The sequence below is a fragment of the Manis javanica genome, chromosome 3, assembly GCF_040802235.1.
Source record: "Manis javanica isolate MJ-LG chromosome 3, MJ_LKY, whole genome shotgun sequence".
Lineage (NCBI taxonomy): Eukaryota > Metazoa > Chordata > Mammalia > Pholidota > Manidae > Manis > Manis javanica.
In genome coordinates this window covers 183,966,911-183,994,576 of record NC_133158.1, presented here as the reverse complement: position 1 = coordinate 183,994,576, position 27,666 = coordinate 183,966,911, and the positions used below count along the sequence as shown (strand labels likewise).

Below are 27,666 nucleotides of genomic sequence, written 5' to 3'. Positions count from 1 at the left end.
TTTAAATTTTGGTCTCAAAATGCCTATAAAAATTGAATCACAAATTACAGTAAAGAGAAAAACAGTTTTATCTGGTCTGATATTTAAAAAGCCATACTATTAGATGAATAACTTGTAAAAATAGCAGGTCATCACCCCTCAAATATTTGTTCCTAGTTTATCAAAGCATTAAAAATATAAAAAATATAATAAAAATATAACAAGCCACATGGCTTAGAATTAGAACAGAGGAATAATTATGGAATGAATGAGTTTACTTTACCATTTGGGACCATAATTGTCGTGGCACTCCTGGCTGGACCAGAGTAGTCTAAGAGATCATTTGTCATTACAGTAATGGTTTTAAGTGATATCCTTAATCATCTTCTACAGAACGTGTTCTTTCTGCAGCAGTCACCTGTGCACCCCTACCTGGATCCCTTCTCAGCCAGTCGTATACTTTGTAGGATAACTTCTGCAGTTCGTGGCCATGAGAACAGAGTAAAAGTAACTCACCTGTGGGCACTCCATAACGTAGTGGCTGGCAAACTTCTTTTTTGCCCAGTGCCAGAGGCAAATATTTTAAGCCTTGAAGGTCAAGTGCAGTTTCTGTTGGCACATTCTTGTGTTTGGGTGTGTGGGTGTGTGCCTTTTAAAAATGTGAGGAACATTTTTAGTTCATGGCCATACTTTGTTCAGTAGCTTCCTAACTGGCCTTCATGCAGCCATTCTTGCTCTTAATCCATTGTTGAGAGTTACTTGTGAATTTTTAAAAAGTGGAATTTCAAAATGTAACCTAAAATATGCTATTCCTTTGTTCAGGACTCTTACATTATCATTTTATCACATCTTTTTAATGGTATGTTCGTTTACTTGATGGAGTATAATATTATTTCTACATTAAAAGATATTTTTATTTTTTCAGAGCAGTTTTGGTTCATATCAAAACTGAGAGGAAGGTAAAGAGATTTGTCTTAAACCCCCTGCCCCTACAAGTTACAATTGACATCCATCACGTTTTGAATGAAATTCATGTTCTGTAACAATGGCCAGAGGGTCTTGAAATGATTTGATTCCTGACTGCTTCTCCAACCTCAGCGTGTTTCCACTTGCCCTTGGCTTTCTGTACTTGAGACACAGCGGCCTTCTGTCCATTCCTAGGATAGCCACCTGTCACCTATAGTGGGACAGCTCTGTGCTGGCACTCGGATGACCTTGTGTGTGTCCAGTCAGTCCACTTAGGTCAGGTGTGGCTGCAGCTGACCTGAGCCTAGAATGCTCTAATGTTCCTCAAACATGGGGACATGACACTTGTGAGGAACTGCCATGGGCCACTTCACATTTACCTCCTTACTCACCAGGGAGGACACATGAGACAGTTTGTCATTGCCTCCCAGGTTCTGATGAAGCATGAAACTTTCTATCTTGAGTGTCTTTTAGAATGTAGATGCAGGATATAAAGTTGCTGAAGTGCAGTGTGGAATCAGCGACCCAGCAATAGGGCGCCCACCCCTGAAGTTGCATTATCATATTATATGTCCCTTTTCCTTTTTTCCTTTTTATGTTCTCCCTTGGGACAAGACTCATGGGGAGCTGGCATCATTGTCAATATCTTTTGCTGTCTGTCAGTAAACTGACTCTAAAACGGACTTGTTTCTTTACTGGCTGAATCTTGTTCAGTGTTTCCCATTCAGGACTTTGATACTTAGTGTTCCCTCTGCCTGTGTAGACATTTCCTGAGTTAGTGTCTCTGCCCACACCTTGGCTGCCCTTTGTATCTCTGTCACAGCTCCGAGTTTTAGGATCACTAGCTGAACATACCGTGACAATGATTTGTGATCCAGGAGTGTTAGTTATAATTTGGGAGGTGGGAGAAGGCTTAGACTTTGGGGCTCTGTAGAGGACATTTTCTTCACTAATCACCAGACCTCTTAGCTTAGAAATAGATTCCAAAGTATCTAAATCTATGCTTTTATTATCTGAGTAAAAAAATGCTGTTAAATTCTTTTGTATATCCTTATTTAGGAGAAAATCCTTTCTCTAACCTACATTGTGATTTTTCTTAAAATTTTTTTTTTTTTACAGATTTTATAAGTCTGTATAGATAATTTCCACTGGTTTTACCTTGTTAATGCACCTATTTATTCCTTTCTACAATGTCAGGGTTAGTCAGCCCTTATTGGCCTTAAAATAATAATAAATGTTTAGACCCTATTTAAACTCAGACCACTGTGGAAACCTAACAGTTCAAGCCTGTTTGAATGTTGCAGATACGACTCCACAGAAATCCTGGTAAGTGAGGCAAGAGATACAGAAACCACAACAAAGATTTGAGTCACTTGTTTAATATACAAAGTCTTTCACAGATAATTATTTCTTTTCCTTAATTTGTCTTAGTACACATTATTCACAAAACAGTAAATTGTTAATGCAAGAGAATTAGGTAAAATCAAAAAAATTACAAATGCTCAATCTCAAAAATTGCGCACAGTTAAAATAGTTTTTCCTTTTGTTTTAATGTAATATCCAATTTCCAAATGGGCTTTTTTCAGATGTGGAGGAAACACTGCAGCCCAAAATAACAGTATTCCTTTCAGCTGTATTAATATGTAAATAGCACCTTTGGGCTGACTTATGGAAAGAAAGGTTTTCATCTTTCTTAATTAAAGTGTAAGTCCTGTACAGTTATATGTAACAACTACAAGAATGGTAATAATAAGTTTTAAGAGCTCCATTTTGTTCCGAAATATTCGTTGGCATGGCAAAGGAAAGATTCACGATGTCAGGTGGCTGGAATAATCTTCCCCACCTCACCCTCGTGAAAATTACGATGTCTTAATGATATCATTGCTCTAATGAGCTGATTTTCCAACCAAAAAATAGATGTTTTAGGGTGCCCAAGGACCTTTTATAGCACAACATAAGTGAGGTCATCTCTCTGGGACTGTATTCACATGTTACAGCAGCTCCGAGATTGAAATTTGGGGGGCATTCATTTTTAAAGATTCAATATATGCCTATTTTCCTTCAATTTCTCCATTGCTATATCTCAGGTTGATGGGATCATTTTCATTTTGAATTTTTTTATTTTTGCTTGTGTTCTTAAGCTTAATTGCCTTTTGGGCTTCACTTAAAAAAAATGGATTTCATTCCTTTACAATTTAGTCCTTGATCCTATACAGTAAAAGTGTACAGCATAAATATCTGTGGTTTATGGCATTGGTAATGCCACAGATTCATGGTTACAAAATGCCAACGTTTTTAACAGAACTGTTAAGTTCATTCTTCAGTTTTAGTCCTTTGTTTCAATTCAATTTCTCTCTTACATGAGTGGGTAAACATGCTTCAAAAAAATGTCATTCTGGAGAGCAGTTTTTCTTTTTGAAGGGTATATCCAGTCCACAAAAGCTTAACAAAGTGAAATCCTTTCACTGAAAAGGCAAATGTACCATTGCCACATGGAATATAAAAGAAATAATGTTTGGTTTTAAATGCTTGTGGTTATTTCAAATTGAACCATAAAATACCCATTGCAGGAAAAAGTTTTAAAAGATTTGAAGTTAGGAGTTGAGAGTTTAAAAAGGTCAGAAGAATAGCAGAATAAAATGTTGGCTTTTAACCTGCTAAGGAGCTATATTATTTTCTCATTTAACAAAGTCAAAGCCTATACAAGTTAATTTTGAGAATTTAGGAATGGTTTTAAAATGCCATGTTACATGTTATGATTAATGCAGTAATGCTTTTCTAGAAATGTTTTCTTAGTGTTAAGTGTAGGAGGCCTTATTTTAGCCAGTCTTCTCCCACTGTGAAATGTATTATGCACTTACTGTCTTGGCTTAGGCTGGTTAAGAACTTAAGCAGTATTTTTGGTGGTAATTAAGGTAGATAATCCTTTTCCTTCCAGAGCAAACAAAAGAAATCAATATTTCTTTGTTTGCAGGTGACACATTTTCTTCCCCCAGGAATATTTGTAAACAACATGTTGCCATTGCTTAAACCACAAGAAAGAAGAATTAGTAAAATGCTTAGGAAAATCAACAGAAGAATTGAGTCAAGATTAATCCCTTGGGTGAGGTGCCGTGGTTAAATCACCCATAGCTTGCTAATCATGAATGTATCTTAAAGCTTTAAAATGGAAATTTAAGAGCACATTAATACAAAGTGTAGTTTAAGGTTCATATTTTTGTGTTACACCACTTATGTCCTTATTTGCACAGAAATTTTAGTCCTTTACCTCAATTTTGCTTTCCCTATGTCTTTATTCCACGCTCCTACAAATGTTATGAAAGATGAGTTTTAAGTCTTCTGTTTCCTGACTGAAAAACTTTACCATTTTTCTTATGTATATACATGAACACACAAACACACACCACTCACAAAGTTGACACAGTTTACCTTTTCTTTATTTCTAGGAATTGGGACTATTTGGACTCACTGTCAGCCACTACTAATATTCATATCATCTTGCTCCTCATTAAGAGGTTATTTCTTTTTCCTTGTAACTATAATAACCTGTGAAGAACAAGCACACTGATAATTACAAAGTGCATCATTGTATACCCAGATTTGTGCAATGCCAAACCATGATTTTGGGATTACGGCCATCATGGTTGCCTTTTCACAATAATAAATATGACAGCTAACAAAAATAAATCACCTTTTTTTTTTATGTAAGACACCTTTAACAGGCCACTATATAATCATTAATCTAGCTCACTGCAATATCATTCACACTTCAGTTTTACATGAATATGCAAACACAATAATCAACTGTCAGACCTGAACAACTCAATTTATTACTCATCACAGAATCTGTTGAATGTTCTTGCGTCCTAGCTGAGCAAGGGGAACACTGTCAGCTTTTTAAAAGAGTCTAAATGCTTGTTCATAACTACTCATCTGTCAAGTTTTATCGCCCTTTATGTGGACTAAAAAAAAACCTTACAAATCTGGCTTAATAAGAAGAGCATTTGATTTTTATTTTCCCTGTCATAAGTGCTTATTGTAGCAAACAAGAAAATTTCAGAACTTTACCACAGGCAGATTGCTTTTTCTTTCTGTACTTTTGTGTTTTCACCTTTTAGAGAAATAGTAACTATCTAACTCTTCAACCAGGTTATTTAATTTGATTTAGTGCTTTGTATGACACTTGTGACACTTTGAATAAAAGAATGAATTAAGCTGCTGTTCTGATAAATTCAACTGTTAAATGAAGCAGAGGCTCTGTCTTTAATTTTAGGGCTGTGCTATCAGATATGGGTAATTCAAATTGAGATATGCTGTTAGGGTAAAATACATACTGGATTTTGAAGACTTGGTTCATGAAAATGTAAAATAGCTCAGTAATTTTTAATATGACATTTTGAAATAACAGGCATATTGTATTAAATAAAAATATATTATCAAAATTAATTTTACCTATTTGTTTTTACTTTTTCTAATGGGACTACTAGAAAATTTTAAGTTTATATATGTGGCCTGAAGTTGTGGCCCACATTATATGTCTGTTGGACAAAACTGTAAGGGAGCAGAAAAAATACAGTATTTGATAGCTGATTTCAACCTGTGTGTTTAACAGACTTAATTAAACCCCAAATATCTCTGAAAATCATTTGTTCATGATTTAATCCTAATTCCAAGTATTAATATCTTCAAATATGTATTGCATCTTTTAAAAACATGCATCTGTCAAAACTGGACTGTACTATGCCCATAAAAGTCTGTTCACTGTCCAGGTGTGACTGTCAGAATAGGCATCTTCCGAGTCTGCTTCTGATGTGACTTAGGGATGATGCAATTTCAAGCTTAAAACCAAATATGTTGTTTCCAGATGAGACAGTTAACATTGCAAGGCCTTAGAAGAAATACACATTGCAATTCAAGTCTATATTCTTAAACTTTCCCCTGCTACGATAAAGACACCTGTGTCTGCTTAGTCTTTTGTCACTGCCTAAAAGCATTCCTTGATCCAGTGGTTCTTAATTGTCATAGAAATCACTCTAGCAAACTTTTTGCATTTCCATATCACACCTTAGACTCTGCTTCATGGGGTCCTGGTCACTTGGTGTTTTTTCTCCTTTCCTTTTTGAGCAAAGTAATGAAGAAATGAGTCAGTAGGAGAAAGAGGAGAAGATAGAAAGTGAATAATTCAGGATCACTTCTGTCATTTGTAGTGGCTGAGGGCTAGAAGGATATTCTTCAGTGAAGAAGCTCCAAACCAGTTCTGTCACACTGGTATAACTTCAGGGGGACTGCCCTCTGCAGATGGCAGTGAATTTGTACCCGTTTGTAATACAGGCACCACCACTGCATCCTTAATGTCTGTGTTCACATTGCATGAGAAGTTCTTTTCCTGTTTTTTGGCAGTGTCTGGGCAATTTTGCACAAAGATCACACGGTTATAGGCCTTCAGCCTGCGCCATAACTGCACGTAGACTTTACACTGTACATACATGAAGACAAGACCTCCTGTGAAGCCAATGGCCACCACAACCAGTTTTGTCCAAAATGGCCATTCGAGGACACCTTCAAAATAAAATAGAGAATGTTATCACTGGGTTATCCATGTATTTGATGAATTTTTTTCTGTGGTTCCTTCAAAAGACCATGTCTGCCTGCTAAATTTTGTGGATAAGGAATATACTGTTAATAATTAGTATGAATTATAACCTGAATTGTTTACTTGCTTTCAGATATTCTAAGGGTATTAAAATTGTATATTAAGTTATTCTTTGACCTACCACTGTAATGAGTTCTCTTATTTTTCCTAGCATGTAGTACCTGCCGTGATTCTCAGATACTACACCAGACTTCTAACACTTAGACATTTATTCCTCATAGCTAAATCTGAGGAAGGAAAGTGAACATACTGAGTGAAAAAAATCAGAATTTAAAATCCCTTTATGAAGATAAAGTAATAGATAAATGTCCCCTCCCATCCTCATTCCCTTTAAAATAAAAACAAAAAACATAAAAATTGAGGAAGAAAGAAGCTGCCACATCTTACTAGAGTGCGAAAAAGGGAATTTCAGAGTACAGACAGGCATAAGATTTAGGATTTTAGTCATTTGTTTCATAAATCTGTAATCAAGAACCATCGCTTTATTAGGAGTCAGTATTTTCTCTGTTTCCATCACCGTAACTGGAAATTGGTTTCCTTTCACAGTTTTTAAAACTACTTCACAAGAGTTTCTGTAAGTTTAGGCTACACATACTTGCAAATATTAAATACATGATTGTCAAGAGTCCTCTTGCCAACATGAGGGTGGCGTGGAGGATATAATAGCTGCCTTTATTCATGTGAAAGGTTGTCAAATAAGAATGGCTCAGTATGGCAGACCAAGAAGGGTTGGTTAGAAACCACTTTTGTTTATGAGTCTGATTCTACCTTGGGTTTTACTTACTGTTACTTATAAAAGTAACAGTAAATGGAGTTATAAGAAATATCCTACCTATATTTTGTAATAGTGACATCTGCTTTATGCTTTTGGAAACAAAGCAGACGCCGTTTCCAGATGTTGAAGGGCGTATTCAGTGCCTGCCTCAGTTCTCTGTGCAAGGAGAACAGTCATCTGATATACTCAGGGTACACCAGTGGCTTTCAATTGTGGGTAGTTTTGTTTCCCAGGGGATGTTTGGCAGTGTCTGGAGATGCTGATTCTCATACCCTGTGGTGGAGTGGGGTGCTACTGACTTAGCAAGTAGAGGCCAGGGCTGATGCATAAACATCTTAGAGTGTATAGGATAGCCCTACCCAGCAAAGAATTATCTAGTCCAAAATGTCATTAGTGCTGAGGATGGGAATCTATGTTGTAGAAGAAAATCAGTTAAGCTTATTTATTAGGAAATTTGCAGGGAAGATTCCGTATGCAAATTAAACATCTTAGAATTCTCCAAATTTAGAATTTTTTGACTGTTACAGTGAGCAATGGGTTCTGTGTTTAGAAAGCTTTTAACCACAGACAAACTGGAGTTGAAGTGTGCTTTGTCTCCCATTTTTAGGGAAATTCTCATGTATTACATCTGATTTTCCCTTCTGTTGGTAATTCAAACTACCAACTTCCTTGTAAGCACCTGGAGATTTTCCATTTCTGAGCCTTTGTCCATGAAATACTAAATTTTGCTGCCCTATTTCTGCAGTCTCAATGTACAATTATTAAATTCTTGCAGGTTTCTTTTCTGTAACTGTATATATGTGAGGTATTGACAGCTGTCATCTTCCATGCCATCCCCAAATAATCAATAGAAAGTCAGTCCACAGTTTGTATTTATAGAGAGAGAATGAAAGCCTTTCAGACAAAGGAAAGCAGATGGACCTTTCAGCTCATCACAGGCTCTTGAGAGTCTGCGGGCAAGATTTTTCTTGAAGGTCAGAAAGGGAAACTGCAGAGTCCAGGTAAAAGTAATTGTACTTAGAGAACCTCAAAAAAAAGGTACAAATGAAAGAGGAAAATTTGTATTTTTTCCGCATAAAAAAATCTCCCAGATCTTCACAGCATTACTGGGATTGCTTAAGGAGACATGGACTGGGGGTATATCAGGGCATTTCCCCACCAGGCACCTGGGACTATGGTTTGTCGATAAACAGGACCACTGTCATTGACTGAATCTTTCATCTCCTTTATGTCACTATTGTCTTTTATCTTCACTCCGAGAGACCCCCTCCTTGACTAAGAAATACCCAAATCCCAAATGATTCAGACTTTTGTTCAATTTTTTTTTTGGCAGATTCAACTCTAACAGGATTTCCCTCATGATGGTTGATGGCTTCTCAAGGCCTGGTTAATCCCCACTCATTCCTCAAGGCTATGGGTCTTATTCCTAAGAATCAGTGACTTCAGCCTCCCTGTCTTCCTTCATCCTAATACTGGCAGCCATTCCATGCACCCCCTGGAAGTGTCGGCACTGTCGCCTGGAATTCTCCTTGGCCTCGGTGGCCTCATCCTCAGTAGCTTGTCAGTAACAGCCCCCAGTGGGGTTGTGCTTCCCTGTGACCCCACAGGCATCCTCTCCTTTGCTGTCACTGGCCATTGTCATGTGACTTGCTCAATCAGTAGAACAGTAGAAATATGGCACCACAGAAATTCAAAAGTGTTCATACATTGTGGTTTGAATACATTTTTAAACACTGCAGCTGCCATGAAGAAGGCAGAGCCACCAGGCTGGATGATAAAAGACACACAGCAAGGTCATTTCTGTCACCCAGCCAATAGCGTGTCCACTGTCAGACACGTAAAGGGGGCCATTCTTGGTTATGCAGCAGCCCGTTAACGTGTCCTGAAATGCCTAAGCGGCAACTGGGTGTTGTATTTGTTAGGAAACATTTATGCCAAACTTTCAGGCCATAGTGACAATGGTTTATAAGCTGGGATGTATCCACTGGTTTCTTTCAGACTCACTTTCTTCGCAGAATCTTGTTTCTCTAAGAATATGTGTCCTTTTCAGTAGAATAAGGCCCCTGCCCCCTCCACTGAAGGCACACAGCCCAGGGCACCTGCATCGCCTTGGCCCTTTGTAAAGCTGGATTGGGTAAAGCATGGCTCCCAGGTGGGAGTTTATACTATAACTGCAGATGAGGCAAGTTACTTATTTCCTCATATTTAAAGCAGTGATCTCTTAAGGTCTCTTCCAGATTTAAATTCAAATTCTCTGAGTATTCTGCCAATCTTAGGTAGCAGATGATGTGACTGGAGACACCTGGAGTGTGTCCAACATCTTTTTAAATCCCCCGAAAACAAAAGAGCAGTGGCCTCATTTAACAGCTGCAGGAACAAGGTATAATTAGGAAAAGCATTTCATTGGCAGTCAGGATATTTTTGGCTGGATGCTTAGGTTATGGGGACTCACAACACTTGGTGTGAGGGTGTGTGTGAGCCGTGCGCCGGGGACGTGGTTTTTTTCCTCTCTTTTTATCCTGGTGGCCTTTCTCTGGTTGGGTAAACTAAGAAAAACAAAACAAACCTGTTTCACATATTTATAACCTTCTCAACTTGTTTTGATGGTAATGTTCACTGTGAGTAAACACTGTGATATTTGTGCATTTGTATAAACACAATGCTTCAATTCATCTGACACGAGGTCCAGTTCATGGCATCTTTGAAAAATGAATCATAGAAAGAAACTTTGGAGGGTATTCAGTCCAACTTAGTTTTACAAGTGAGGAACTTGAGCTTCAGAGTGATATTATATTCGAGATATCTAGCCAGTGACCAAGACAACTACAACTTCGGACAACTAGTCCAAGTCAGTGTTTGTCCTATTTGGTTTGTTAACAATAACAGCACATGTAATTACTTTAAAAAAGTAAAAAGGGATGTTTAAAACAATGCTGAGAAGGCAAATACATGGCTTGCAGACAGGGAAGTGATTTTCAACACGTACTCTAAGCAGATGTTAACAGGTAACTGCTGCACAGCCACTGTTCTCAGCTGCTGGAGTCAGCCACACCCACCAAAGTTTCTGACCCTTTGCTAATAGCAAGTGCTCCCCGAATCATGAAACATGACTCCCCTGCCCTAGAGACACTAGCAGCTCACAAGTAAGACATGACAAAAAATTAATTTGGTACATACTAATCCTTTGTGATGTACATTTAAATAGTTCTGGGGCAACAATAAAATCTGCACCTACAGTCTCTTTAATGGTATCAGCTGTTGCTTTTTCTTGGTCTGAATTTTTGTTCTGTTTTCAACATACAAATAGTATACTTTTAGAATATGTAAAGATAAGGCAGGAAGAGCATGTGTTCTCCCAAATTGGAGTTGCCAACATGGGAAGTTGTGGGTGTTAAAATTCAACATATCTTTGTTATTGATATATGTCAATATGTGTGTGTGTGTGTCACACACACACACACACATATTTGTTCTGTCATCACAGGTGACAGTGACGTGACAGTGAGCCTCTGGGGTATCAGGTGTATTTAGTCTAAAAGAACACCGTTTAAAAACATGAAGGCTTTTTTCTCCTCCAGTATTGTTATTACAGTTCAGTGATTTTGCTGTTTTATATTCAACCTCAGCTCTGGTTGAAAAAGGACAGTTTGTTCCTCTTCAAATATTTTTGAAGGTTTCAAGGTGGATTTAAAATATTTTATCTTTTAAATCAGGCACATTTCTCAAAAATTTTTAAAGTAAATTTGTAATCAGCACTCCCAGTCCCAATGCTAAAGGAAGAGTAAAATGATAACTTATGTGGACGACCACATTGCTCATGACTGTGTGCTCTGGGAAGGAGTCTCTTCAGTATGAGGTGGACATGGGTACAGATGACGCTCTTTACAAAAGTCACTGTGTTTTCCATTTGAAGTGATCCGAGTTAGGAGCTGCCCCACAGGCAGCTGGCTCTGCAGGAATATTCACAGGCACTGCTTTTATGTAAAAATCTTGCTTCCTAACTCCAAAGCTTGGAAAACCAAAGGTAAAAGTTACCTCATTTTCGCTTGCTTTTAAGAAACCGAAAATAATTTTTAAAGTGTATATCAGTCAGCTGACCCTTGACTATGTATATAATACACTAGAAAATTGACCTTTGATTATCCTTGATTATCACTTGAGCTTCCTTATTGGAAAATCAGACTGAGGGACCTGAGTGACAGTCCACTGGAAGGCTGTGGTCTGAAATCCTGCATCCACCCAGACTGAGAAAAGAAAACACTATCCTGAAGAAAAGTTCCGTAAGGAAAATACAAGGTGGAAGAGCCTGCGAATGCACTCCATCATTCCTTCTGCAGCACCGACTGGGCCACCTGCAGGTCCCAGACACAGTGCTGAGCACCCGAATGTGCTGCTGAGCAAGAGAACACTGCTCAGATTGCCCTGAGCTCACAGTCAAGTGGTGAGGGGAACAGACAAAAAAAATGAGCAATTACAATAAAGCGTGGGCAAATCGCCGGTACGGCCGAGCTTCTCAACACGGTTGCACAACAGAACCACGTAAAAGATAATTAAACCTCAAGAATTTACATTTCTAACACGTGCCCTGGTGGTGCTTTTGGTTTCAGACACATTTTGAGGACCTTTGTGGTAGTAAAAGTGAGATTTCCCAGAGGGAGTGGTGTGTTAGGAAAACTGCAAAGGCCAAGTGGGGGCTGGGGAAATGCATGAGAATGTGTGAGTACTTAAGTGAGTGGGCATGAGAAGCTGGGGGGAAAGGCCACATGTGGAGAGAAAAGCTGGGCGAGGGTCTGGAAGTGGATCTAGGAGGCTGAACAAATGTTCAGCATAATTGGCTACAGCCAGGCCATGGGAGCAGTGGAATCCTGTTAAAGAGTTGGGGGTATATTTTCAGAGTAAGGACTAAGTAGGGATAGGATGTAAATAGATTTGTGTTTGTAAATATGCTGTGATTACATTGAGTGTGGGTTGAAGGTGGGCAAAGCCCAAGAAAGTCCAGATAAGAAGCTGTTGCAGTTTTCAAATAAAAGATGTAGATGGCACATGGACGGTGGCAGTGGTGAAGGAGAGAGATGGACAGATTTTGGCGGCATATGAAGCAGAATAAAAGGACTTGGTGATTGACTTAAGGTGAAAGGGAGGGAGGGGAGAGGAGGAATGGAAGCCGGATTGGACTGGTTACTGGGTGTCAGCGCAGGAAGTGGCAGTAGGTCATGGATTTGGACGCCCTGAGCTTGGGGTGCCTGGAGGCTTAAGGGGAGGAGTTCAGGAAGCACGTGGTGGGTAATTTGGAGCACAGATGAGCTGGAGGTAAACGGAGGCCCAGGTTATCAGCACAGAAACGACAACTGGAAACAGAAGGGCATCCAGGGGGCTGGAGAAGGGTATCACAGACAGAGTGAGATAAATGGGAGCACACATGGGGCCATGGGTTTCTAGGGGTCTGGAGACTGGTGGCCCAAGCTGAGAAGGTGGTTCATTGTAGGATAAATGATGACTATTCCATCGCAGGTCTCAGAATTGGGATTGAGTGAATGAAGGTAAGGGAGGTTCTGGCCTGTCTACAGACAAACGACATGAGATTGCCCCCTCTCGTGTGTAGGAGAGGTGACCTTCCCTCACCGGAGACGGGCAGGAGGAGCCCTGCAGGCTGGGACTGCCGCACCGAGTCAGGGTGGCCGCTGGGGGCGGGCAGGGATGCATCCCAAACACTGAACTCTAAACTAGACATCCAAAACTAGTATGTCTTTGGCTCTTGAGTCCTAAGGCGGTCCGGTGGGTACAGTAATGGGGAATGCCTGTTTGCTGTTACATACTTACCCAAGGGCAGTGTTTATGGACCACTTTCTGTTAACTGGGCTTGAGCCAGTCCCTGTAACTCCAGGGGATGTGGACTTCTTTAAAAAAAGGTCCTAGCCTCAAGGAATTTATTTAACTTGTTTAATAGGGCTATAATAGACATTTTTTAATCTAGCATCTCAGGAACAATGCATACCGTAGTTTAAAACAATGTAGAGTGTTATAAATTGTGTATAAATGAGTTAATATTAAGCCAAAAACACAAAACTTCACCCTACCTGTTTTTCTAGCCATAGTGCTTTTCTTCCCGTTGTGAAGCGGACAGCGGGGCCCGCACCTCCGTCACCATCCCCACCGCCACCCTGACGCCACACAGAACACAGTCCCCGCCTCGCAAGTCCTCGCCGTCCCTCACCACCCAGTCCCGCGGAGAGCACGGCGGCTGCTCGCTGCTGTCCCCCTGAGGACAAGCGTGAGAATGGGCCGTCCTTCCTTGGCTTTTATGAATCCACGTAATGAAATACAGAAGTAACACACCCTTTCCTTTTAAAATTCTTTTCTTCCTTCCTTCTTCCCCTCACTTCCTCCTATCTTTCTCTGTTCATTTTCTTCTTCTTTGAGGGAGAGGCACAAAGGATTTTTATAACATCAAAAACTTGTGTTATCATTCTAACAGTTTTGCCTTTCAAATTCACCAGGAGGTTATTAATTTATTTTTTTTTCTGGGGTGGAGGCGGGTTAGGAAATATTCTCACTGTTTTACTAGCTGTGATTTAGTCTGTATGCTAAATCTGGTAGATCCTGGTGAGAAACCGCTAGAATCTTCAAAAGTGAAGATAAACTATTTTTGCTTCTGTTTTAAATGACATCGATTTTAAGGGTTAGAATATGCCTTAATGATTTTTAAACATCTTTCACGCAGATTTGACACCACCCTTCACAATCAAAAAACAATCAAATGTAGTGTGGCTAAGATTTTAAACTGTAATGTTAATTGACTCTCTCTCCATATATAGTACCAGGTAACACACCATAGCACATTCTCTATGACAGTGTTGTCTTATTTATGTTTTAAAAGAAGGACTGGGATGAATTAAATAAAATGAAAAACCTCCCATTTTTACAACTGCTTCCTTCTCACATCAGGGAGAACCTGATCCTTATTCAGCTTCTGAAGAGCCCCAAGTGGTGTATATGACACTATATATTCTACCTACCAAGGTTTGCATAGACTTGATATCAAATGTCAGCTTGTGACCCCATATACTCAATGCTTTGTAGTCAGAGTATTAATCAACAACATAACTGGAGAAGACTCCATTGTCAGTACTGGTTTTTGCTACCATTAGCATACATGAAGAACTAACCTGAGGAAATAGCTTCCACCCACCACTGGGTAACATCATAGAATCCAAGAGAGCTGAAAAGAGACATTGTCTTACCATTATCATTGCCTTGCTTGATTTCCTCCGCTGTCCGATCAATTAATACATACAAAGACCATACCACACAGGTGATCGCAATGACGTGGAATGTGACAGAGCAGAATATTTTCCTCCTTTCACTTGTGGTCATCTGTAGTTTCTCCCACTGAAATCATAAATGAATCACACAAAACTGAATTTCTAACTAAAATGTTTTGCCCCCTCTTTATATCCCCCACACAGATCATGAATAGAGGGAAAACATGAACTTTCTGCAATTTCAGAATATATATTGAAAAGGAAACAAATTACTTTCCTATTCTCCAAATGAATTAAGTCATTTCTGATTGGCTTGCCTATAGTCTCCTTTTGTGTACCATGAAAGGGATGGTTTTAATACTGTAAAATTTTTAGAAAACATTTTCTATCAAGTTTCTGCATATCAGTTCTTTGTGGTACTAGGTTCTAAGGAGTAAAAAGTAATTTCTTCTTGGATGAAAACAAAACCTGATACAGTGTTGCATCCTGGAATATATAAAATTAACAAGTATTTGAATAACAACGGTATCTGTGAGAGAAAGTTAACATCTGTTTGGAACACTTCTAGAAAACACATTATCTGAGCAATAGGAGAAAACCAGCTAAAGTCCCTTTGCGAATGCAGCCACCACTGCCATTACAATCATTGTCCCTCAGTCACACTTTTCAGAAAGTTGAGGGCTGCTCCCTCAGTCTGGGATGGAAGAGGACCACAGTTTTTATAGGAGTAAGTTAAGGTTTGTATGAGGAGATGCGTCCATTATTTACTTTGGAGAAATAGACTGTCAAGTGAAATTTTACTGCCTTGACAGCTACAGTCATTTCATTTCCTGTTTTAGGAATTGTGTCTTTATTTTTCTTTTTTGCATAATTTCTATAGGAAAATCAGTCACTATGATCGTATTGGGGATGAGTTGACGTGCCAAGTTTTCAGTAATCCATGCTTCTTTAAACTTATTATCTGCTCGCTAAAGCAAAATCTTTAGAAGTTCAGAAGACAAATTCCTCTGCCACCCCACCCCCACGCATACCATGCCCTGCACAAGTGCACTGAGAACAAGAAGGTGTATGCAGTGCTGCATCCATGGCTGGCTCTGCCCCCAGCTGGGAGGCATTGAGGCACTGATTCTCTCTGGGCTCAGCTGCCTCATCTGCATAAGGTGCAGACTGTGGCAGACGCTGTGACAGAGGTCTGGGAAGAGGATACCATTCTTATTGTCTTCCTTTATTAACAGACTGATTCTCCGAGGGGTGACCTTGTGCCCAGTTAACAACTGCTTTCCAACCTTACTTGGCAGAGGTGGGCATTGACTTTCCACCACCGTGACGTGAGTGTCTATCCACTGGAATATCAAGACTTTTCCCTCCTGGCACAGAAATTACCCCTTCTTCCTGCGCTTCATCTTCTCTTCTTTGCTACTGGGATTCATAATTCACAGTAAGAGTCCCAACAGTCATCCTGCCACCTTGAGGAAAAGTCTTGAGAACTGGAGGTCCCTCAGCTCCATCCGCACCAGCTCATCTCTGTACATCCACTTATATTACAGGAAAATGAAGGCCTGCCTGTTTAAACCATTATTTCACAGGGCTCTGTTACTTGCTGTACAAATATAATTCCTGATAAAGGAATTAAATAGATACTTCCTTCCTTCCCTTCCAGTCTGACAATTAAGACTCTGTAATTTTATTTGAAAGAACACAATAAAGTCTGATCATCATGTTCCAGAAAGCTTCTTAAATACTTTAGAGAAATAAATTTTATTTACAAACACCATCCACCCCTCCCTGTTACTGGTTACTTCCCACACAGTTTTTTTACAGGGGTCTGTTAGAGCCAGTTAACAATTCATATGTCATCTTATACTTCCTTTTCCAACAAACAATATTTTATGTATTATTCCGAGTAAATAATGGAGAAATCCTAGTAATACAGCTAGGAGAAAACCAGATGCTTTGATCTAGAATCTACTTTTAATTAATCAACACCAAATTGACAAGATTTTAATATGTGCATCTTGGCTTTTATCAGAACTTTACATCATACTTGTAAAAGATTGATTTTTAAAATTTCATTTTGTTACTGATTTATTATAAAGTTAATATGAAAAACTTATAATTATAGAACAGAGTATGTCATTTCATGATTTAATAGCTGTTCTTGCATCACCTCGATATTCAATATGACCAAATAAAGCTGCAAGATGGTGCAGAAAAGCAGCTTTACATGTTCAAATTTCCTCAGTGTTCCAAGTGGATGAGAATATCTTCAGTTATGTAAAAATGACTTAAAAAACCCCTTAAAACTGGGTCTTCTTAAATTTAAGGAGAATCTTGATGAAGTGGCTGAAACACGTTCTTGAACATTCATAAGCCGCAAATACAAAAATATCCGTGGAGCTGACAGGGACGAACCAAACCATCTGCAGAGACTCCTCCCAGTTCCAGACGACAGAAGTTCTGGAAGCGTTACTTCCTAAGCTCAGGAGCACTTTAAGGAGAAGTGAAGTGTAAAGGGGTCATCAGGCTTTCCTGTTTTCCTTCAAAAACCTTTACAGGGATGACTCAGGAATCCAGTGGACGGCACACGCGTATCTGTGGCCCCACAGCGCCCTCTGCCTAGTGATCACACTACTGCATACAATGTTCTGGACATCGACCCAAGTCAATGGGTTTATAAAAGGTTCGTCTACATCCTTGTATTTCCAGGTTCCTATGCAGAGTTTGAGTAAGCTTTGCAAGCCCTCACAGAGAGGCAAGAACGGGATCGTGATCAAGAAGGCAAAGATAGAAATCTTATTTTAACAAAGCTGTCATGAAAGGACATTAATTTAATATTTGGCATGATGAAATTCACTACCAGTTCGCAAAAGATTTTGCAACAGGAAAGTGATAATCTGCCCAGACGCACACAGCATTTGTGCTCCTCCTTTCTGTTATATAAAATTGTGTGTGCGTGTGCTCACGAAAGCACGCGAACACTATTGGCCCTTGTCTCTGGAGGGGGTGCTGGAGAGGAGGCCTGGCTGCTCAGTGTGGCTCCCGACTTTGCAGCAGCCCTGCCGCCAACGCCTGGGCGCTGTCTACAGATGCACATTCTCGTGCTCCACTTCTGGGATGACTTCTTGGTGGCTTTGCCTTCAGGACACAAATACCCTGGCCTGGTCACTGAGCACACGTGTGTCCCAGAGTTCCCAGTGATGAGACCGCAGCTCCCCTTCGCCCCTCCCCGCCGCGCACCGCCCAGCTCTCCGCAGATTGTGTCCTCTCTCCCAACTGTCCCCACCAGGACTCGAGCTCTCTTTCACACCTTCAGAATAAGGGACAAGGGAAGGTGGCCAACCAGCCCCATAGCATCTCAGCGCCTCCTGTGCAGGCAGTCCTGGACGCTGCTTTAGGCATTTCAACCTCTCCGTCTTTAGTGCCTGTTGTGTTGTTCTTGGACTTGGGTCCCTTACCCGAAACCCTCACCATTAGAGAGAAATGTACAGAACCGTTACTCACTTAGAAACATACTACTAGATTTTTCTGAAAAGACTCCCAAATGGAGTGTAAATTAATGCAAACATTGCGTTTGTGAAATTTTCCAACTGCTCTAGTCAAATCAAACTGCAGGTTTTCTAATTTAAATTAGTTGTATTATTTGTATTCTGTACTAAAATACAAATTCAAAAGCACTGCCTAATGAGAATGCTTTTAAAATCTTTGTCAAAATACATGAGATAGGGACTGCTTTACTAAATTCATTTCCTTTTCTTCTTTGACACGGTTTACTACATTTTCCAGCTTTCTTAACAGGCACAGAAACCAGAATTTTCAATGAATCTGTACAATGCTAGAGCAAACAACTACCACCAGGTGGCGCTAGGCCCAAAGTGTAGCTGATACCAAGCCCATGTTTTCCTTGTACAGCCAGACCAGGAGCTCCCAGGCAGGCAGCTGTGCAGGCTTGCTGTTGTCATATCATCAACGAAGAATATGCAAAACCAGATTTAACTGCCCTCCCGTCACAACATTTAAACATTTCTGGCCCTGCTTATCATATTATGATGTTTTATTGCATATGATCAAAAATAATACCTGAAATAGCAAGTCTATAAAGTTTATTACATTATTTACATGCTTTAGTAAGATATTCTGTGCTCGAGGATAGTAAATAGACCCTGCAAAAGTTTTGGGGCTTACAATATTGGTGACGTTTCTAGAGGGCCCATTGGTCTGAGGCTTTGATTCTTAAAGAGTGTTCTCCAGAAGTATCAGTATCAGCCTGGGACTTGTTAATGTTAACTAATAACAAGGAAGGCCATCACGCTGATGTGGTTCTAATGTGGCATGAGCCCATGTAAGCAAATCCAAATCTAAGCCTGTAAATGCCTCAAGGCTCAGAACCCTAAGGGTAACCAGTCACCAACGGCCCCCAGGTTCTCAGCCAATCAATCGGCTGACTTACGTTCTTTGCTCTTGCGCTTTCTCAGTGAGTTTCCGTGGCTCCCGCAGGTGGAGCGCTCCTAAACCGCTCTGATCTGTCACTGCCTGAGTCCAGTGGATTTTTGCTCAAATAAACTCTTAAAAATGTCTATATGCCTTAGCTTAGAATGTTAGAAATGCAGAATTTGGGGCCCCATGCCAGACTTACCAAATCAGAAACTCTGGGGGTGGAGCCCTGCAATCAGTGCTTTAACTAGCCTTCACATGATTTTGATGCTTGCTAAATTTTGAGAACCATCTAACTAATGCACGAAGAGATTCGGCAGTTATAGGGCGATCTCAGTGGCGTCTATATTAGAAACAGCACTTGCCACACCCTGTCATAAACTAAGTAGCAGTCCAGGGAAGGGAAATCAGCAAACAAGTTTGTTTACTTGAATGTGATGTAAATATTTCAGGTCAAGTGAAGAATCACAGAATCATTGAATTTGTTTGAAATAAAATCAAGTTGACTTTGCACATTAATCACTACCGCAAACTGGTTCTTTTTTCTTTCACTTCTTAAATAACTGTTTAGATACATGAGAGTGTATTAAAGTCTGTTTTTATTAGTTACGATTTTAACTACTTTGGGAGAGAACCAAACAACAGACTCTTAACATTTATGATGAGTGACTCTTGAGATCTGAATGAGTCTCCAAGCTCACAGGTGTGCCTCTGGTAAGTGGTTTCCCTCTTAAAACTGGGTGAAAGAATCCTGGGGGGAATGGGACCTCGCCATGCTTCAGTGGCATTTGCTACAAACCTGCGACAGGTGAGACACAGGAAAGTAGGGGAGAGGTAGGTGGTGAGCAATTGGTTAAGCTCGCTGACTGGTTAAGGTGCTAACTATTGGACACAAGTCAGAAAGTGGACATGATGAAGGCTTGACCCTCAACAGAATCACAGATAACCATGTTCATGGGTCTCCTCGTTTTCTTAACTAAAAGACAAAGGCTCAAATGTTATATCCACAAATGCTCTGTGAGTCTATTTTCATCTTGTGGAAAGTTTTTTTCCCCCATAGTTCTCTCTCCTATTTTGGTCTCCCAATAATCAATATTTAGCATCTCTCATGCATGGTCCAATGTAGAAGGCATTCTCGCTGAATGCAGCTCTACTGTTTCTCTTGATAATAGGACAAGAGGAAACAGTCTCGCACTGTAGCAGGGGTCGGGAAGTACATCCGTGGAGACTGCAAGCATGGACGGTAAGGAGTGGGCCATGTGTCCAGATGAAACTTCAGAATGTCCCACTGAAATGTAAATATAGGATTAACAGCTACCATCTGGGGCTGGTTTGAGCACATGTTTATTTAGAGTTGAGGGAAGTAGTCATTGATATCCAGGTTAGGGTGCAGATAACACTGCAGGCAATTGACAGCCTTACTGAAAAATGGCTTGTACATTTTTGCACAAAAAGGAGGAGTACCTGGGAGCCTGGAGGCAGTGGCTGCATCGTGCTCCCACCCAGTCTGTCTCCTCTGGCATCCAGAGCTACTGAATAATGGCATCACCAGAACCCAGAGGAGAATAGCAATAAAACCCGCTCGGTTCTGGGGTCCTTTACAATCTCAAGTAGCTTTCAGCCTTTGGCTGTGTAACGGAATCCTCCAGGGAGGTAGTTCCCTATGTGTACACCCAGGCCTTGCTGGATCCATCAGTGAGGAGGGAGCCGTGAGGTTTCACCACGGACTCTGTTTGTGACCCAAGGCTCATTGTTAGGTGGGAGTCTTTCATTGATAAAAAGGAGGGCTCTGGGTTCATAGTCTGACTTACCCACTAAGGGCTGTGTAATCTCGGGTGAGTTATTTTAATTCTCTTTAATAATGATATCACCATTTCATTATCTGTTAAATGATGATAAGAATAGTACCTGCTTTACAGGGTCAAGTTTAAGTAAGTTAAAGCCTGTAAGTGCAGAACAGTGTCGGGCACTTAGACTTCAGCAAATGTTGGCGGTTATCATATCGGAACTTGCGTTGCATCTGATCAGACTCGGATGGTCTTTACCTTCTAGATCGATTCATCATGTCGATCAACAGCACCGAAGGAGGAGAGGGGGTGAGCTGGGATTTGTCATGCAGAATGAAGGCAGCCAAGCTCTCCATCCCCATCTATCTTCCAAGAACAAGTAGATTTTTCTGAATATTAAATCTCATAGCAGGGAAACAAAGCCTGTTTTTGTTAACTATTTGTACAGAGAAGGGTAAGTGAATGAGTCACTGCATATACTAAGTAGGATCATTGAAAAGATTGCAGAATGACAGCTTCTTCCCTGTTAAGGGTTGAAAATAACATCAGAGTCATATATATGCTCCAGTAAGTTTTCATTCTTTTTGTGTGAATGTTCAATTCAAAATGTTAAGAAATGCTGTTATCTATTATGTTCAATGTTCAAGAAATAGTGTTCTGGGTGACAGTTTTCACAGAAGGTTAAAGGGGCTCAAACATTTCAAATAAACCAAAAGCATTAATGCTGGTGTATAGGTTATAATTACATCTCCCAGAGTAATGGAGAAAATGGAAGGCAGCAGGTCAGAAAGTCCTGGAATCGTGCCCCAGGGCTGCTCTTTATCTTAGGGCTTGCAAGGCCCAGGAAGCTATTAGAGAATGAGTGAATGAAAGAAATGGATTTTTTTCCCTCAAAAAGTAATTAACTTGGATTTCTATATGGGATGACTCTTAATGTTTGGTTTACAAAATTATTTTTGAGGCAAATGATATAGCAGTACTTTACTGAGAAGAACTCACATTATGGTATTTACAATAGTACTTGAAACAGCCCAGCTGAGAAGAAAATAGAAGTATTACATTGGGCAAATTCAACTTCTAACAAAAATCTAAGCATCACTGACATACCATTTAAAAGTCTAGGAAGAGGTGCACTTATTTAAAGCAATAGTAGTAAAAATGTATTGACATGCTTGTCACATTAGTTTGCAATGTGAGCAATAAGTTACTGAGAATTGTGACTCAGTGCTGCTGATGCAGAGAGGTGTCAACTTCCAGATAAGAAATTGTCCAAATGCAAAGACACTAGTAGAATCTGAGGCCGAGAGATGTAGAAGATGTTGAAAGAAGCCAGGGGGAGCAAGGAGATGGGTGGGAGCAGGGGCTTCAGAACAACGGTGGGTGAGGAGAGAGGTATGAAGCGACAGTCAGGTCTATCAGGCAAGAAGCCACAGGCTCAGAGAGGCTTTGGAGCAAAGTGCATGAGGATGCAGACTGAGGGGTCAGGCAGCCCTGGATTTGAGCCCCGAAGTGGGAAACTGCGACTGACGTGGGGCAATTAACTTACCTGCTTTAGCCCCAGTTTCCTCATTGCTAGAATTGGGAATTATGATACTATCTCTGAACAGGGCAGCTGTTGGAATTACATGAGATTATGTCCATAAATAGTTAACATACGGTAGGCCCTCAGGTAAACCAGGGAGGGGGTCCTTACTAGTTACAAAACAAAGTTTCATACAGTTCACAGGTGTTTTCTTAGGCCCAAAGTGGGCTTTTAAAAAATCATTATTTTTTTCAATTCCTTGAAATGCACCAAACACAGTTTGCCTTAGTCCCAACCACTCTCCCTGGCTCACACCCTGTCCAGTTCACACGTTTTGTATCACCAGCATGGTGCCTGTGGGGAACTGAATTTTGATCCTAGAAGTACTAGTGGCAGTGAAGAAAAATTTTCAGAGACAGAAGCCACAAGGGGCAAAAGAGACACAAAGCTTTTGGAATCTTGAAAAGAGCTGCGGATCTTAAGAGCTGACAGGAAGAAGTGTCAGAGGGCCAGCAGGTGCTAAGAGGCGCAGGGAACGGAGTGATCCGGAGGACCCTGGTGGTACGGATGTGCTGGCAGGAATTTACAGAAAACTGGTGTTTGAGAGATCAATACTTCAGGTATAATAGTCTAAAAATACTGTGGCCAGTAAATCCACAGTTACTAAAATATTTGTATAAAACATATTAGCTATATTATATTCAGTCAACCTTATCAGGACTAAAATTTTCTCTCTGTGAAGTATACATTAATATTGTTTATTAATGTGTATCTAATTATATTATGTCTGATATTATATTAAACATTGTTTCTTATAATCTTCCCCCATCCGCCACTGTTTCTTTTCAGCGAGTTCATAAGAGATGGAATTTCTGAAAGTTTTGAGGAAGATTTGTAATACAGGAAAAATTGGTCTGAGTAGTCATCCACTAGAGGGTGCAATGAGATCACACATGAAGCTGATTTGAGCCGTGTTCCCAACCCCACATCCACACCCCAAAAATAAAGGAAAGGTGGGCAAATGCTTATTGTATAGGACTGTCCTGAGGGGAGGTACACTATATGGTACTTAGGTTCATCTGTGTTAGAATTCTTTGCAAATTCCTATGCTCTGTCCCAGATCCCGATGGTAGGCCTGAGAATCTACATGCTTAAGCATCCCAAGTGATTTTTATGTATGCTGAAGTTTGAGAATTACTTCCGTGAGGAAAGAGAAAATTAGGGGAATAGTCAAGAGACGAGCTATAATTTCCAATGCTTTTTCACAAAAATGAAAGTACTTCCACCTCCCTACCAACCTCCCCTGTCAAATAAAACCCCACCCAAATCTGGTTTGATTAATATTGTCATGTAGGAACACGTAGGAACAAATTACTTACAGACCTAATTAATAGATGCATTTAAAGAGAGCTTTTATTGTGTATGTGTGAGTGTGTGTGTGTGTGTGTGTGTGTGTGTGTGTGTGTAGTTATATTCCTTTGGGTGGTGGCAAAGAAGAAGGGAAGTTTCTCCACAAAGTCTCTATTGTACAATATCTCACGCCTGTACAATCTCAAGTATTATACAATTCTACTGACAGCCTAGTGTCAATATTTATTTCCACGGGTTAAAAATATATCTTGCACCCTATTCCCAACCTATGTTAACAGTCGGGTAGCACTGGACATTGTGATGTGGCTGGGTTGAGTTTTTGTTGTGCTTGTTTTACTCTCAGAGCTTTTAGCCACAGTGGGTAAAATTGCAGTATTTCCAGAACCTCTCACCTGGCTTTAGTGCATCTCCACATCAACAGGCATTTCCAAGGGGTAGGGGGGAAGTACCATCTCCCTATCAATGGGTGATCATATGGGTGAGCAAGGGCTTATCTGGGCCAGAGAGGTTGGGGGGAGGATTTGCTTGCTTCCACAGCAGCAGGAGAGAGACAGGTTGACTGCTTGTAAGCAATAAACGAGTTTTAAACTTTATTTATCCCTTTGACTGATTTCAGTTTCAAAGGTATTTTACCCCAGGATTTTCTCCTCCCCGGAGTTACAGCCACATAAAAATTTGAAATAAATCTGATAAAGAAGTATATATGCTACTTCAGTTTAAATGGCGGCCAAGGATGCTTTAATCTCTTTAAATATTGATTCAGATTTTGGATATAATAACACAAATAAAATACAAATAATGCAAATAGTGTTTTAGCTAATAGATTTAAAAATTAGGTTTATGAGCACTTGAACATCAAACATAATTAAATGTTGGTTTAATATATTACCTCTGAACTTATTTTTGGCACTTTAGAGACTTAAGCCTTTGCTAAGAATTTTGTCCTAGAACTCTGAACTCTTTTTATTAAACAGCAGAAGTCTTTGGAGTTTCTAGGGATATATAAACTCTCCAATTTATATGTAAAATCTTGTGTGTATTTACTCTAGTGAGAGGTCCATACTTTTCACTGGTCACTTTTCAAAGAGGTCAGACACATTTTCCAGATTAAGAGCCCTTGCTTTAAACTTGCTTTAAAAAGAACACTTCCTTGAACTGATTTAATAGTAATGTATCTGTTTCTTACAAAATAAGGAAGTGCTGGACGAGGAAAGGGTGGTAGGTACATATAATCTCTACAGGCTGGAAATGAAACTTGTGGTTCTGGGACTTGACATGTTTGGAAAACAGAGAATAGCTTTGCAAACTCAACTGGCCATATTTCCTCATTTGCAGTACTAGAATGGACTCCAAATCCCAGATGCTGATTCTCAGTCTACTGGGTGGTGGGAGAGAATGTGTATGTTCATTTATGTTTTATGGGAGTGTTAACCATGTTCTGATAACTAGCTGTATAAGAAGGGCAACTGTGTCCCAGCCTACAAACTCCAAATCTAGTTCTCCTACATTTAAAGAAGTTGCTTTGAACCAAGGAAAGCTTTCAGGTCGCTAAAAATCTCACTTCAGTTCAGAAGACATCAGAGTGATCTGATCTGGACCTTCGGGAGCCGTTTCCAAGGAATCTGTTTTGTGCAATGATCCCTTAGATCTGACTGCACTCTGTGCGGAATTTCTTGAGACACAGTGATATTTGTTCATATTCTAGAACAGATTCCATTTTTCTTCCTAGACCTAAAGAATGAGGAGTGAATATGAGAGGGACTGTCATTCAAAAGTGTTTTTTTTTTCAAGCCTGTCATTTTTTCCCCCTGTCTCTTTGGATATTTAAAAAGGGTTGGCTTTGCTTCTTTCTCTGTCCTTCATGCCCCCTATTAAAATTCTGATAATAAACACCTTTCTCCACAGCAGACTCAATTGTCAGTTTCTCTAGTACTGTTGAATCCCTGCAAAGGGGTAGAAATTAAATGGCAAGCTAATCTAATATTATTCTAATAATTATCTCCTTATAAAAACAAGGAGGTGTGTAGTTCAGTTATCCGCACTGAAAGTAGAACAGGAAGATTTAGTATTCCTCTGTAAATATTCCCTTTCTATTAAAGATCATAAAAGGTTTCCAATGTTGAGCTGAAAATGAAAAAGGGGGAAGGAGGAGAAGCTGAACTTTGGGTTATGTGGGCATTTATGGAGTTGTGTGATGACAAGCCTTGATCATCAACTCAAAGTGAGGGAGTATGGGCATAGGACTGACACGGGTGGATTAATGTGTGAGGAAAAGTAGAAAATGTTCTTCACAGATTTCCTTTATGGAATTTGTTCAAAATAAATTTCTTTATAACTAGTTGGAGTGAAAAGCAAGACCACAGGTAGATAAAAATGGGCTGATCTCTTTGGGTGGAACAATGGAGAGAGCTTGTCTGCTCTTCTGAGTAAATGATGGGATGGAGGGGTTGAGATAGTCGGGGGTAGTTAGGGAGCAGGTGGAATTCTTGGTGGGATTCCTCTCCTGCGACTGAACTCCCCTAATGTTGAGGTGAGTGGATTTGAGAACAAAATCTACAAAGTAATCTCCCAGATGAGATTACATGGGAAGATGTGGGATAGCCTGCATGGACAGGGTATGTAGAAACAGAAAATAAGCTGCAGGCACCTGCAGAAAGCACATACAAGATATGGACTATCCCAGGCCATGGATTTAAAGTTTGGGCCAAGTTTAAGCAAATCTTGAAGGAGAAAGGTAGAAAGGATTTTAGGATTACCAGCATTTCAGAAAGACAATTCTTACAGCTGTATCCAGGATGAACTGGAAAAACAGTTGACTAACTAGTAGCTCCTGCTACCAGTTTTTCTCTCCAGGAGAGGGAAAGAGCTGATGTCTTGACAGTGGATCTTATTAAATATGACTTATACTTTTGAGAACATTGATACTCTCATGGGTAAACTCCCTTAACTTCCTGCCTTCAGACCAAACACGTATTTTTAACTGCATCACACCCTTCTTACTTCCTTCCCTTATATTGAGGACAACATGTCCCTCTGTGTCCGAACTGATCATTCCCCAGGATGCTTGTGTCTTTTATTATATCTTTTCATTTATTTTTAACTTCTCTCTCTATATATAGCTCCCTTCCCTTCAACACCAAAACCTGCTTCTTTGTCTTTTCCACCTTTTACTTTATAGTAGTTTATTATCTTTATTAACATGTTAGCACTCCATGCATTATAGAATATTTATAAAATATAGAAACATAAATCAGAAATAAAATCATTCATAATCTCATCTGCAATGTAGATCTTCAGTCTTTTCTTATGTACACATAAAATATATTAGAATGCAAATATTCAGGGCATTTTAAAATGAGAATTTTTTTCTTTATATTTTTCTTTGGAGCACTGGCAGAATGGAGGTGGGAAGGTATGGGGAATGGCTGACAATTAGGAAAGTATAAAGGCAGGTTCTTGTGCTATGAAGAGGTCAGAGCACCGATGGAGAAGGAAAGACACAGCCGTGCTGGGAGGCGAGATGATAGTACGGATCCCACGCGGAGGTCTCACACTCAGGAAGGACTCGGAGAACAAGAACGTTCTAAGAGACTGCCGAAACGACGGGCGCTGGGCAGAGCCTGCATCGCCTCTGAGAGACCATCCCGGCCTGACCTACGATCCTCTGCCTGTCTGCACTTGTGCCCAAGGCCCATCATGCCTCCCGATGGTGGCGCCCAGAAGGCCTGGAATTCATCTTCATCCCTTGATTCCCCCACTGGCCCCGGAGAAGGAATGTTCCCTTCTGTGCCCAGGGTCACTTTCCCCTGGCCCTACGCCCCCTCCGACGGCGGCCGCTCACCACTCGCTGCTGGCTCCTGTTTCCCAGTGGTCCCTTCGTCTTCTCCCCCAGGGATCTGTCCTCACGAACATTCCTGCCA

The 27,666-nt window shown here is 40.2% G+C and overlaps 1 protein-coding gene across 1 annotated transcript in view; it reads right to left on the bottom strand.

The window, feature by feature from the left end:
- Positions 1 to 79: 79 nt before the first annotated feature.
- MARCHF1 (membrane associated ring-CH-type finger 1) overlaps positions 80 to 27,666 on the bottom strand; it is a 937,042-nt gene continuing 909,455 nt past the window's right edge. Inside the window, 2 exon segments of the mRNA XM_073232517.1 lie at positions 80 to 6,504; positions 14,615 to 14,762. Coding sequence (XP_073088618.1) covers positions 6,206 to 6,504; positions 14,615 to 14,762 — 447 coding nt within the window. The 3' untranslated portion in view covers positions 80 to 6,205.